This window comes from Sebastes umbrosus, chromosome 8 (genome assembly GCF_015220745.1).
Source record: "Sebastes umbrosus isolate fSebUmb1 chromosome 8, fSebUmb1.pri, whole genome shotgun sequence".
NCBI classification, from domain to species: Eukaryota; Metazoa; Chordata; class Actinopteri; order Perciformes; family Sebastidae; genus Sebastes; species Sebastes umbrosus.
Window position 1 is genome coordinate 13687699 of NC_051276.1, and position 12641 is coordinate 13700339.

General features: G+C 38.7%; 1 protein-coding gene across 1 annotated transcript; it reads left to right on the plus strand.

The window, feature by feature from the left end:
- Nucleotides 1-908: 908 nt before the first annotated feature.
- ndc80 (NDC80 kinetochore complex component) lies at nucleotides 909-11532 on the plus strand. Its single transcript, XM_037779146.1, has 17 exons — nucleotides 909-1109; nucleotides 2712-2810; nucleotides 3122-3205; nucleotides 3714-3834; nucleotides 4385-4557; nucleotides 4925-5027; nucleotides 5185-5274; nucleotides 5420-5513; nucleotides 5681-5781; nucleotides 6088-6232; nucleotides 8088-8293; nucleotides 8536-8685; nucleotides 8923-9012; nucleotides 9331-9423; nucleotides 9678-9808; nucleotides 10042-10144; nucleotides 11172-11532. Exons 1-17 carry the CDS (start codon nucleotides 1102-1104, stop codon nucleotides 11298-11300), a joined length of 1920 nt encoding a protein of 639 aa, XP_037635074.1. The 5' UTR covers nucleotides 909-1101; the 3' UTR covers nucleotides 11301-11532.
- The last annotated feature ends 1109 nt before the right edge of the window (nucleotides 11533-12641 follow it).

A 12641-nucleotide genomic window follows, 5' to 3' on the forward strand; every position in this document is an offset into this window, starting at 1 on the left:
TACTAGCTGCATCTAGTGCATAAAACAGTATGATCACTTTGTGACAAATCTGCCAGACTTATTCATGGGTAGTGCTTTGCTAGAGGATTTACTCAAAACAGTTTTGAATATCCTATTTGTGCAGCAAAGTGTTATTATCCTATTTTCCTCAGATAGTTTTTTTTTAGATCACATTCAAAATAACAAATACGAGTTACTAGATTTTACATGCTAAACAACAGAAGTGAAACATCAAACTGCCCTTCCTCCAGATGTTCTTTTATAATGATAATAAAGTGTGTGGGTGTGACGCTGTGGATTATTCGTAGAGCGCGTTACAAAGCCTTCTTGGACCAACTGGCTCTCCGTACTGTGGTGACGTCAGCGTCATCTCATGGAAGAAGAAAAAAATCAAAATATGAACGTTAGTCAACTAGTGATGGGAATTCCAGCTCTTTTTAGTGAGCCAGATCATTTGGCTCAGCTCACCAATAAGAGCCGGCTCTTTCGGCTCCCAAACGGCTCTTCGTTTTACCACTTCTGCCTTTTATAATTCAGCCAAATTTAGCGCTGTTTTGACCTTTGATTAGCATGTGTGCGCATATATCACTTAAATTATTCAATATAATTATACGAAACCTTATAATTTCCAGAATACCGTAATTTTACATGCTGCTTCTTTTCCGACTGTCACTCATCTTGTCTGCTATTCGCACACCGCACTCCTCTCTCTCTTTCTCTCCTCCTCTCCCTCCTGCTCTGTACCTGTAGACCATCAGCGCGCCGAGCTGGGTGGTATGATCCTTGTCTGTCATCACCTGATTGGTCGCACGGACATCATTAACACAACATTCAGTCACAGTCAGTGCATGGAGTGCCCGTGGCGTGGAGAAGATCATCCTATCATACTGCCTTGAATTAATTAAAGAAAAAGAAAAAAACGGCTCACGGACGGGAGCCGGCTCTTATGGTTCACTTAAAAGAGCCGGCTGTTTGTACCGGCTCGTTCGTGACCGACACATCACTATTCGTCATCTCAACGGTTTTGGCGGCGTTTGTGAAAATTTGTGACCCGGATGTTCGATTCATTCTGTCAACTTTAACTTTCCAAACAGCAAAACAATGGAGCGGTACGTCTTGATATGTTATATATAATCACTTAAAGTCATTTATGTATCACTGGAAACTATGAGCAAACAACAGTCTAAGTAATAGTTTTGGTAGCTTTGCCTCAGATGTCGTCTTTATTGTGTCTCTACTTCAGTTAGCTAACGTTACCGCTCATTTAGGCGACGTTACAGACCGTAATAATAATAACTACTAACTAACGTTACGTTAGCTGCACTTCATGACTACGAGTATTAGATTTAGATAGAAAACCACTAACTCTGCTTGTTCAGTAATGTCTAGTTAACTCAGGTCACTGAACGAGTAGCTAGTGAGCTACTTAGCTAGCTTAGCTAGCTTAGCTATCGCACAACGTCCACTGATACGTCATAATATTATGACTTTATTCAATTCATTCATTGTCATTCTGCCAGGCAGAAAGAAAGTGTGTTTCCCAGGATCAGTGCAATACAAATAATACATAAGAAATAGCTGACACACAGTAAACTGTCAGACTTTACGTCAACGTCAGTTATCTGTGGCTATTATCTACCATTACTGGCATTCATTTACTAAATGTAGCCAACATCATCGCCTTGATTATGTAGTTGACTCTGTGAAACAGTAGAATAACGCTAACATCTGCTCCCAGTAGACCACTTACACACCAGAAAACTGACAATAACCTGATATTTACAGGTGGAATTTCATTCATTCATTCATTCATTCATTCATTCATTCATTCATTTATTCATTCATTCATTCTCACTGTGCGATATCATTTCCCACTTGTGCAATTTTGTTAATAGTCTGTTTATTGTCAATACTGTATATACTGCTCCTATTTTTATACTTCCTTCTATTTAAATGCTTCATATTTTGTTACACTTTGTTTAGCTCTTTTTTACTGTTAGCTGATGCATCTTGTTTTCTGCACTATCCCCTTTGCTGCTGTACACTGCAAATGTCCCCACTGTGGGACTAATAAAGGAATATCTTACCTTATATTATCTTTTTTTTTTAGTTGACTTTGTGAAACAGTAGAATATGAAGAAATTAGGAAAAAAAATCTTTACAAAAATTAAATGTAAACTCCAAGATTTTGATTCCCTCTCTGACCAAAATAAAATACAACATCTACTTGGAGAAAATAGTGTCATCGCCATAGAAGCTGCAGGATATGTCAGTGCATGTCACAGCCAAAGAGACAACCACAACAACACATAATAGATTTAACTCACACTCTGCCTTTTATTAACTCCTCTAATTCATGTTTTTTTTTACATTTATCCTTTGATATTGCAATATATTGTTATTAATTGTTTTTTATTTGTTTGTTTGTTTTATTGACACAACAAACATTAATTACTTCTTTATTGTTTTCTTTCATTTACATGCATGTTCTTTTTAAATATCTATTAATTGTAATTTGCTTAATGAATTGTAAATATGTATATATATATGTTTTTTTTTATTTTGTTCTTTTTTCATTTTAATTTATTACTGAATTGACGCTTTGGAAATATTGTTCACCTGTCAGTCATGCTGATAAAGCAAATTGAATTGAATTGAAAATTGAATAACGCTAACATCTGTTTCTTTTTTTTGTAATAATTTGTGTCCAGTGGAAGGAGGAGTCGAGCAGCAAGCAGCAGACTATCAGAGCTGCCTATGCGAGTGCAAGACAGCAATAGGATGAGCATGGTGTATACAACTCCCAAGAGGTTGGTTTGAAGTAACTTTTAAAAAACAAGAAATTCATACATTTTTAGTTGTATAGTCAGCAAAGATACTGCTTTCCTGTACAATGTACAGACTCCGCTCTTGGTATAACCTGATGTCTGTTAACTTGTCTGAAACTTTGTTTAATGTGCTGCTGCCTGTCTTGGCCAGAACCCTCTTGTAAAGGAGATTTCCAATCTCCTGATTAAATACATTTTAAAAGAAAGATGAAGAATGAATTAGTGGCAGCTTGTTCAAATGTGAGTGAGCATGTGGAATACATCCATTTGTTCACAGTTTTGTTTCTTTACAGTAAACAGCCTTCCTTTGGAAAGCTCAACATACCCAAGCCGCAGTCTGGGACCTCTGAAAGGCGGACCAGCTTCTTTGGAGCCCGGTATGTGAATATATAACAAAATTTCAGAAATGTACAAAGTTGCTTTACAATGTACTGTAATGTACATGTAAGGACTGAGAACATACAGTATATATACATCAATAAAATCATAGATTGTACCAGTACAATTACAGTAGTAGTAAGATGAAATAAGGTAAGTGGTGAAAATGTTTAGTCTTTACCTTACACAGTGTAGAAGGAAAACGCTGTACCTAAATATCCGGTAAATATCACCTCAAAGAGAGCAATACCTCTGTGAAAACCTCAGCTGACTGAGCCTTAAGTTACTTACTAAATTTAAACCTGAGTAAATTTGGTCAAATGTACTGAAATGAGTAAATTGGAGGAGAATTAATTATCCTACTCAAGGTGGTTCAGTCTGTTTATTCCCAGTAATACATTTCTACAATGCAATTATATAGATGCAAATGAAATTAAACTTATTTTCCTTGTCAATTAAAAAAATGTTATTTAATATTGTCTTGGTGTATTAATAATTTGTCTGCAGGACTGCCAGCATGCCTCGCAACAGCACCATGTCAGGGTTTGGAGCATCTGAGAAGATCAAAGACACCAGACCTCTGCATGATAAATCCTACGTTCAGCAATGTATCAGACAGCTGCATGAGGTAAAAACACTTTATTTCTCAGTCCATGTGATGTGTATACACACAAATAGGTTAGTTTGTTTTAACATTGCTACACCCTTTATGTTCAATACATTAAATCCACTGTGTGGAATATGAAAATGACTTTGGTGCCCCTCAGTGGTTGTATCAAAAAAAGTAACTTTAGCAGCCCGCAACATACATCTCATTTTATTTTATTGAACTGCTGAGCATATTGCAGCACGCCTGATGGACACATTTATTACATAAATGTCTGAAGGGCTCTAGCACCTTTGGTTCTACAGTGATAGTCTCACTACTATATAGGCATAATATCAATATTGGCTGATATCAATTTGTATTTTATTCATTTATTTGTATTTCTACATTCATACTGATTAAATATAATTTTTGCTGACGATAACTGACTGAGTGTGAAATGGAATTGTAGCTTAATCTTTCTTACACCTGCATTTGCAACAAAAAAAAATAGTGTAGGTGTTGGTCAGTTTGAGTGGGAATCCATACTGTAGTTCTGTCCAGCCTAATATTCTCTCTTATGTCTTTCTAGTTCTTGACAGAGCACGGTTACCCAGGCACTTTGTCATCCAAGACCCTCCAGTCTCCCTCTACCAAGGAGTTTGTGAAGATATTTGAGTTTGTCTACCGTCAGCTAGACCCGACATTTGAGATGCCAAACTCAAAAGTTGAGGAGGAGGTTCCAGCTATCCTAAAAGCCCTGAGGTAAAATGTTGTCTTTTAGTATTAACAAGTATTGTATATATTGATATTTCTTTGTTTAATTTAGTACCCCGACACTCTTAAGTGCATATTTTCATCATAGGAAGCATTTGGTGGCCTAGCTATGTATATTCAGAAGGCACTTTAGTACCACTGGAATTTAAGGATTAGGCTCGATGAAAAAAATAATACAAAGAACAATGGAGAGAACATCTTAAAAAAGGCTACAGCATATAACAAAATCATAGCTAAAGAAGTGTCTACATGCAAGTACCTTACCATTTGTTGCGAGCCTTGACGTTGGCTCCTCTTCTTCAGTGTAAGAAACATGGCTGACTGTCTTTATTTCTCTCCCTATTTCTGGTTTAAGGTACCCATTTGTTCTCTCCAAGTCTTCAATGTATTCTGTTGGAGCTCCCCACACCTGGCCTCAGGCACTTGGTGCTCTCATGTGGCTAATTGATCAAGTCAAGGTGAGAAGCAAACAAGACATTTTAATAGGAATTACAGTGAACTGTTACCGTCTAAAACCAGGTTCATTTGCATAGGATGCAGAATAAACTAAACCAATCTCATTTTTGTTTAATGAAACTAGTTAAAAACCAGTGTTGTGTTTATTCTGTGTGTCAGATCAACTGGTGTTTGAGCAAGCAGGACCTTCTGTTCAGTGACTTCGGTGAAGACACTGATGTGATCGAGGAAGGGGCTGAGTATAACAAGGTACTCCGAAACAGCACCATGAGGCATAAACACTCCACTACTAATAATGCTAGAGATATGTCGAGAGGATGTACTGTATATCTGTTGCTGGAATCACAACACAAGACCTCCTAACTGATCCTGTCTTTCACTTTTCACTGTTCAGCTCCTCCTTGACTACACAGCTGAGGCATACTCCATGTTCATGCAGGGTGAAGACACATTTGAGGATCTGGATGAAATGCTTCTCAATAAACTGAGTAAGCACAGCATCTCTCTGATGGAACGAGTTGTTTTTTAAGAATGAATTGTTTTCTATGTATATTCGAGCATAATGTTGATTCAGTTGTTATTTTAAAGTTAAAATTTGAGTCCCAGTAACAAATTTTGATATCGCAAAACCAACAAGAAGTGTGTGTCTTCACAGAGAAGCTTTACAACGTCGACGAAGCCCTGCTGGCCGAGATGGAGGAGAAGAACAGAATACTCAACGAGGAGGTTGAACGACTGGAGAAGGACAGCCAGACGGTCAGAAGACGTTTATTTTGACACATTCCCGTGTGCACAGATTAGATTATGATTTTAAAATCTTTATATTTCTCTTACCGTTTCTTATACGCAGTAAGGGCAATTGTACTGCATTAATTTAAGTAGAAAACCTGAGCATCGTCAACTAAAAAGTACTGCACAAAAGGAAAGGATAATTGTGACTATTGAAAGGTGCAAAGGTTTTAAAGCTCTAGGCAAAATACTTTGGGGTTGTAATAGGTTGTGCGCTTAATTTCTAGTTCTGTCCGTAATATGAAACATCTTCTGTTTCCTTCTCCTGGACAGGACCGCCTAATGACCAAGAGGATTGAGAGGGTGCAGCGGCAGGCAGACCTCAAGAAACTCCAGAGTTATAAAAGCAACCTGGACATCTTTGAAGCCAACCTGCAGAACCGAACTTCAGAACTGAGCGATGAGCTGGAGACCACTGGTAAATATAACCGTGTCAGTCAGCTAGTTCTTTGGCAGGATGCGCTGGATCCTGTGGGCATCTGATGATGTCTGGATCTCAGTATTAAGTCACCATGAAGATGTGCTAATTACTACTATTCATTAAGTCAGTGGTTCCCAACGCTTGGGGGTGCCAAAGATCACAGGGGGTGTGCCAGGATTTGTCTGCTCTGAGGATGTCAAAATTAGATTTGCTCAGGTATAAGGGGGGGGGGGGGGAAGGGGCGGGGCTCAGCTTTTCTAAGATACAAGTAGGGGGTATTTCAAGAAAAAATAGTCTGGGAACCACTGCATTAAGTAACTGGAATTACACATTTCCAAATTTCTTTTATGTGCCGGTGCACACTCAGCCCCAGCATAATAGGGATTCTACATATGGGTTAGCTGGACTTGTGTCTTGGCTGAGATCCTGTCTCAGTTTGAGTCCCTGTTAAAAAAAAGTTAACATTCCTGTTTTTAATTAATAAGCCACAAGAGACCATACTTTACACTGTTTTTAAAACTGCTAACAGTGAAGACTGCAAATGTCTCTTGATATCAACCAGTAATCATTCAGTGCAAAGAAAGCTCCCACTAAGCAACATAGTTCTTCTGTAGTAACTACACAGTATTCAAGTTAGTGCTGACAGATAAATCGTATTTTCATCGTCATCGCAAAAGACTGCCTGAAATGTGATTAATAAGAAAAAATATTTTTATTTAGGGATGGTTAGCAAAACCAGGTATTAAACGGGCCCCTGGGCTGAAGACTGTAGTATTTATTATCACGCTGCAGCCTCTCCCTGCTCTGTGTCGGGGCTGAGCTCCTCATAACACACACACACACACGGAGTGAAGTTAGCAAACAGCAGATCAGAGAGGCCGCGGTGGAGACAGAGAAGTGAGACAGGGGAAGTGAAGATAATTCAAGTTGACGACAACTACGTCCGTTACTGCAAGTAAGTGCAATAAAACCATCACACACTAAATAAGCTAAAACAAAAGCTGTCTGTGTGTAGTCTGTTTAGCTTAGTTTGCCACGTATCTTAAAATTTGTCGAATTCTTGTAAACTTAGCAGCCGACTGACTCAAAGCAGCCCCTCCTCCCTATACCAACAGTACCTGCAGCAGTGAATCACATCAGCAGAGGGAGGAGGACAGAGGACAGGATGAATGACTGATGTCTGTGTTCTTCATTCTCTAAACTTCCCAGTATTTTGATGTCAGGAATATTATTTATTTTATTAACATTTTAGATTTGTTTCCAGTGAGATAAATAATGAGTTTATATGGTGAATTTGCTGTTGTAAACATTACTGTTGCTGCTCTAGAAACAACATTTAACCTAGTTATATTTGAAATATTCAATTCTAATCCGAATCTGAATTTAAAGACAACCAGGCTGACATAGGAAATGTATAGCTAAAATGCACACTTCAATATTTGTTTATTTATCGCAAGTCATATCGTCATCGCAATATTAAACCCGTGGGGTTGACCCGAATGCTTCGAAGCTTCGACCATTGCCATTGTAATCGACCTTCAAATCAGTATTTGAATAATAAAGTATAAATTCCAAAGCAGACCATTAAGTAAGGAATAATCCCACAACGTTATTCATTATTCATATTCAACATTGATTATTATTAGTTATTCTCAGACAGATATCACTGTTTGCTTCGAAGCCCAAAAAAACGGTATTAGGGAACATCCCTAGTTACCCGGGTATTTATAATCTGTTTTGTGGTCATAAGTGGGTTTATTGGATCTTCTACAATAGCGTTGAATGTTTCTTTCCAATCAGAATTGAGGATTGGATCTGTCTTCATACACACTGTGTTTTTTCCTCTTTGCAGGCAGTCATCTGGTGTCTCTAAAACATGAGCAAAATGAACTGCAACACCTCCTGCAGAACCAGAAGTTTACTCCAGCTGATGTCGAGAGGATCAACAGAGAGAAGAATGAACTCCAACAGACCATCTCCTGTCTCAGCAAGTCTCTTGAAGACGCTGAACAGCACAAGTGGAATGAGGAGATCGCTCTGGCCAAAGTGAAAGAGAAGGTACTGTATGTACATCTACTGTAGTGTGTATGCAGAAATAGTACAAATTTTTGTAAAGTTGGTGTATGCGACGTATGACTCAGCTTCTTCTGAATAGTTGTTTTTTGCTACCCAGTTGTAGTCAGTATAGATTGATAATAGCAGATGTTTTTCATCTAGTGGCACATATTTTGACCTTTGATTTAACTTGTTTCCTTGTCCCTCCTGTGTCTGTCCTCTCCTGTTATTTCCCTCAATTCTAGGCGGAGCTGAAGGTGGCAGAGTATCAGAAGCTGGCACGTAAACTGAAGCTGATACCACTGTCTGCAGAGAACGCCTGTGGTCATGATTTTGAGATCAGGTCGTTTGAATTTGGACCCGGCAACACGGTTCAGCATAATACACAGATAAAGGTATTTCCAGCTAATGGTCCTGTTTACACTAACATTTGAATCAGTGTAAGAGCAGTCTTTTTATAGTTTGATGGATCTTAATTCAAGTTGGTATGAATACGATTTCCAGTTATTTGTAGCTTTTGATATTTTATATTATATTTAAATGTTTACTCCGTTGTAGGCTGTAGGAAGTTAGATTTTTTTTCATTGTGTGTGCTGATAGGTTTTTGTTCTGATCCATGCTGTGTGTTGTAGATGGTCCTTAGAAAGCTGCTCAGTGATGTGGAGGAGGAGAACAGTCGATTAGCCAACATGAAACTCAGTATGGAGGAGTCTAAAGAACAGGTAACAAAATCCTTATTTTGCTCTAAGGGTGGAAACCGAAATTAGTTTTCTTTTTTACTTTACTCCCTTGATACTTTGCCTCAGGGACCGTCTGTTTTCCGGCTGGATACCTGTGTTGCGTGCACATTGAAATCATGACAAGAAAAGGAAAGCAATTTTCTCTGAATAAAAAAACGAATGCGCACGGGAAAGCAACTGTGGTTGAAGCTGCCCTCGCCAAATGGATTGATAATGCCTCATCACGTAACACATTATTATCAAAGTGCATCTTTTTTTAATCACATTTGTCATTTTTAAATGTGTCTGTGTGTCTTTAAGGTGAATTCTAACATGGTGGACAAGTCCAATGACCTGAAGCAGTTGAAAGAGCAGATTCGCAAGCTGGATGAACGGTTGGATTCTGACATGCAGGTATAGTCCACATAGTTCAGTCTGCTTTATGTTGGTAGATATGGTATACTACATTCACCAGTTGGTCCACATCAAGCAGAGCTAACCAAATTCAAACAACATCTGTTTGTGTCTGTTCAGCGCTGAATTATTTGTCCTCTAAGCTGAAAAACAGGAATGAGTAAACATTTTAACATGTTGGTGACATACAGAAAATGCACAGTTGCGTCGTACACGTACTAACACTCGTTTCCTGTGTGTTTGTGTCTGTATAGGAGCAGGCCCATGAGGAACAGGGCTGGGCAGCAGAGATGGAGTCAATGGAGGGCCATCGTGCACTTCTTGAGAAGAAGGTTAATTGTGGTTACGACGACGCCGTGCAACAACTGAAGGCAGCGCAACAACAGTGAGTTATATTTGTCTTAAGGAATACTTCATCCTGCTGGAGCCTCTTGCCACCACAAAACAAAGCACTGTTGGTTCTGTTTACTGTTTCATCTTGATACCTTTGCCTCATTTATTCTCATTTCCATTAAAATGGGGGTTGATGTGTGAGCTTTAACATCTTCGCGGTTTCTGTTCCTATCTGATGAGTTTTTTGTTTTAGAATAAAAACACTTGTGGTCGTCTCGTCTTCAGGTACCACCTGGTGCTGCAGGAGACCAATGAGGAGAGACGAATAGTAGCCAACAACCTCGTCTCTGTATTTACCACAGCTGCTAACCACTTGTCAGTCACAGAGGTAAGTTTCTTACAACTCTACATCTGTTCCCTGTACGGCAAGGAAGACTCCATATCCCAGGCGTACTTCACTGTGTTTTAGTGAGCAAACAAACTAATGTATCAAAATAACTAAATCTAGTTTCTTTTCTCCCAGTGCAAAACATCACAAGCACATGGTTTTATATCAAAAACCTTATACGTATATATAAGTATCCATGCAGAAAAGATTTGATTGTATGAAGTACACAAAGGAATTATAGCAAAACAATAGTGTTTCAACTTAATTTCAAGTCAATGCTATTAATATAAAAATATATAATATAAATCTGTATAGGCCTAATATAAATTATATAATTAATAATATAATCAGCTATCAATGCACACTTAATTCTAACATCCATGGACAATCATGCACCTTACTGCCAAAGCAATAGCCACCTGCCTTGCACGAATGAAACTACACTGTAGCATATTAATATAATGAAACAGTGTATGTTCGTGGCCGTATGTGTAGGCCTACATCAAGTAAACACAAGCTGGCATGTCTGTATTCCCTACAGCAAAGACGTCACAGGCATCCGTCCAAGGATTGGTACGTGATGTCACCGTCGTACGGACGTGCTTCTGCCGGCTACACATACACGTCCGTGTACGGCGGTGGCGTCACTTCTGCAACAGTGTGTGATCCTCAGCTGTTTTATTTCAGACCACAGCAGAAAGCTCCGCTGCACTTGAGCTTCAGAAATGCTTGGGGAAATATAGCTTGTGTCGATGCTACCTCAATACTTGATCAATAAAAGATCTAAGCTACTCAAAGCTGTTTGATTCAGAAAACAGCGGCGCTACTGAGAAATGTAGTTAAACTAGTAACACCGCTACTTGTAGTGCCGCTACTGCCCAACACTGCCTAATGCAATATAATAACTCTTCATCTAGACATAGTTTACATATTGTTCTGATAGCATCATTATTCATGTGTCATCTGTATTTATATTATTGTTATGCATTAATATAACCCATTGTCTCCTGTGGTTGTTGTACAACAGAAGTGCCTGGAGGATCTGCACAGGAGAGTGCAGCGTCTCTGCGCTAAGACCGTGGAGGAGGATGAAGCTGATCTGCAGAAGCTGAGGGAAACTTTGAAGAGCTTCAAGTCCAAGGCTAACGTTGTGTAAAATAAGGTGAAAGGATATAGAGGCCTTCAAGTCTGCAGGGGGCAGATAATATCAGAGACTATGGAAGTGTGAGGGAGTTCTCCCTGTCGTTTGTGCTTTTAGCTTGTTTCCACCTGTGATTCAATTAGTTCTGAACAAGTTTTGGAAATGTATCATATGACTTATAACCTTAGATTAACAAGAAATGTTGCAGTCAGTTTTATTTGTATTAATGATTCAGTTTTAATTCCAACAGCAGAGTGTTTTTGCCAGCACATTAACATTTTAAATACAAAGTGATTGCATTGAGATGGAGGTTCTGAAGTCTTAACGCATGTCTTTTTAGTTATCTGGTTTAAACTACTTTATACTTTCCTTTGTGTTTGTTTTTTGATTAATAAATATAAATTACTTTAAAACCCTCCAATTTTCCAGAAATTGAATATATAATATTAATAAGTATGTTTTCTATAGTGTATAATCCCCTGATAATAGGAATTGTCGTGTAAGGAGCGGGTCCTCTTCACGGAGTCTGCCATATTGCACCGCCATGTTTCAACAGAAGCCCAGAACGGACAAACCAAACCTTTCCTGCTCGGACCGGAGTCGATAACGTTACTCGCTCTTGTTGCCACCATTCTCTCTCTCTCTTGCTTCACCACCCACTTCCCACATACACACACACAGTCTACACACTGGCTCTACTCCAACTTGCTCTAAAGAGGGCCATTCGCGCACCTCACAGCTAGATACCACCAGATCCTACACACTGGACCTTTAATCAATTATTGTAATACATACCAGAAAAAGGGAAAAATTGTGTCTAAAGGTTTAATCAATCAATTGTTTGTAAAGTTCCTTTTTTGCTGATTCAAAATACATCAGTCCTTCCTCACAGTGGTCTTACTGTACCTTATCAAATAGCTGTGTTGTACTGAAGCCACTAGAAGGCAGCACACACCTCTGGTTGCTAAAACTCAAGTGTTCAGGTTCCTTTATATTCACATTTTCCTCTGGGAACTATTCTCCAAAGTTCTGAACTGTTGGTTAATGTTTCAGTTTCCTTAGTAGCTACTTGGTTTACTAAAGTATTCAAACATTAACAACACTCAATTCAATGGTGTTTAGTTGTTTTGGTAGGCTGAATCTCTTGTGTGCCCTCTTGATTGCAATGGGAGTCTACAGCAGCCAATACCACCAATTGTCATTAAAGGTTAGTGAAAGAAATGCAAGTATTAACTAACTGTGACTGGAACAAATACAGCCAATCAGGCCTTACATGACTTACATGACTACAAACCCAATAATCTGAATTTATGAATCTGACTTCAGTTAGATATTTGTTCAAGGCAAACAATGGTT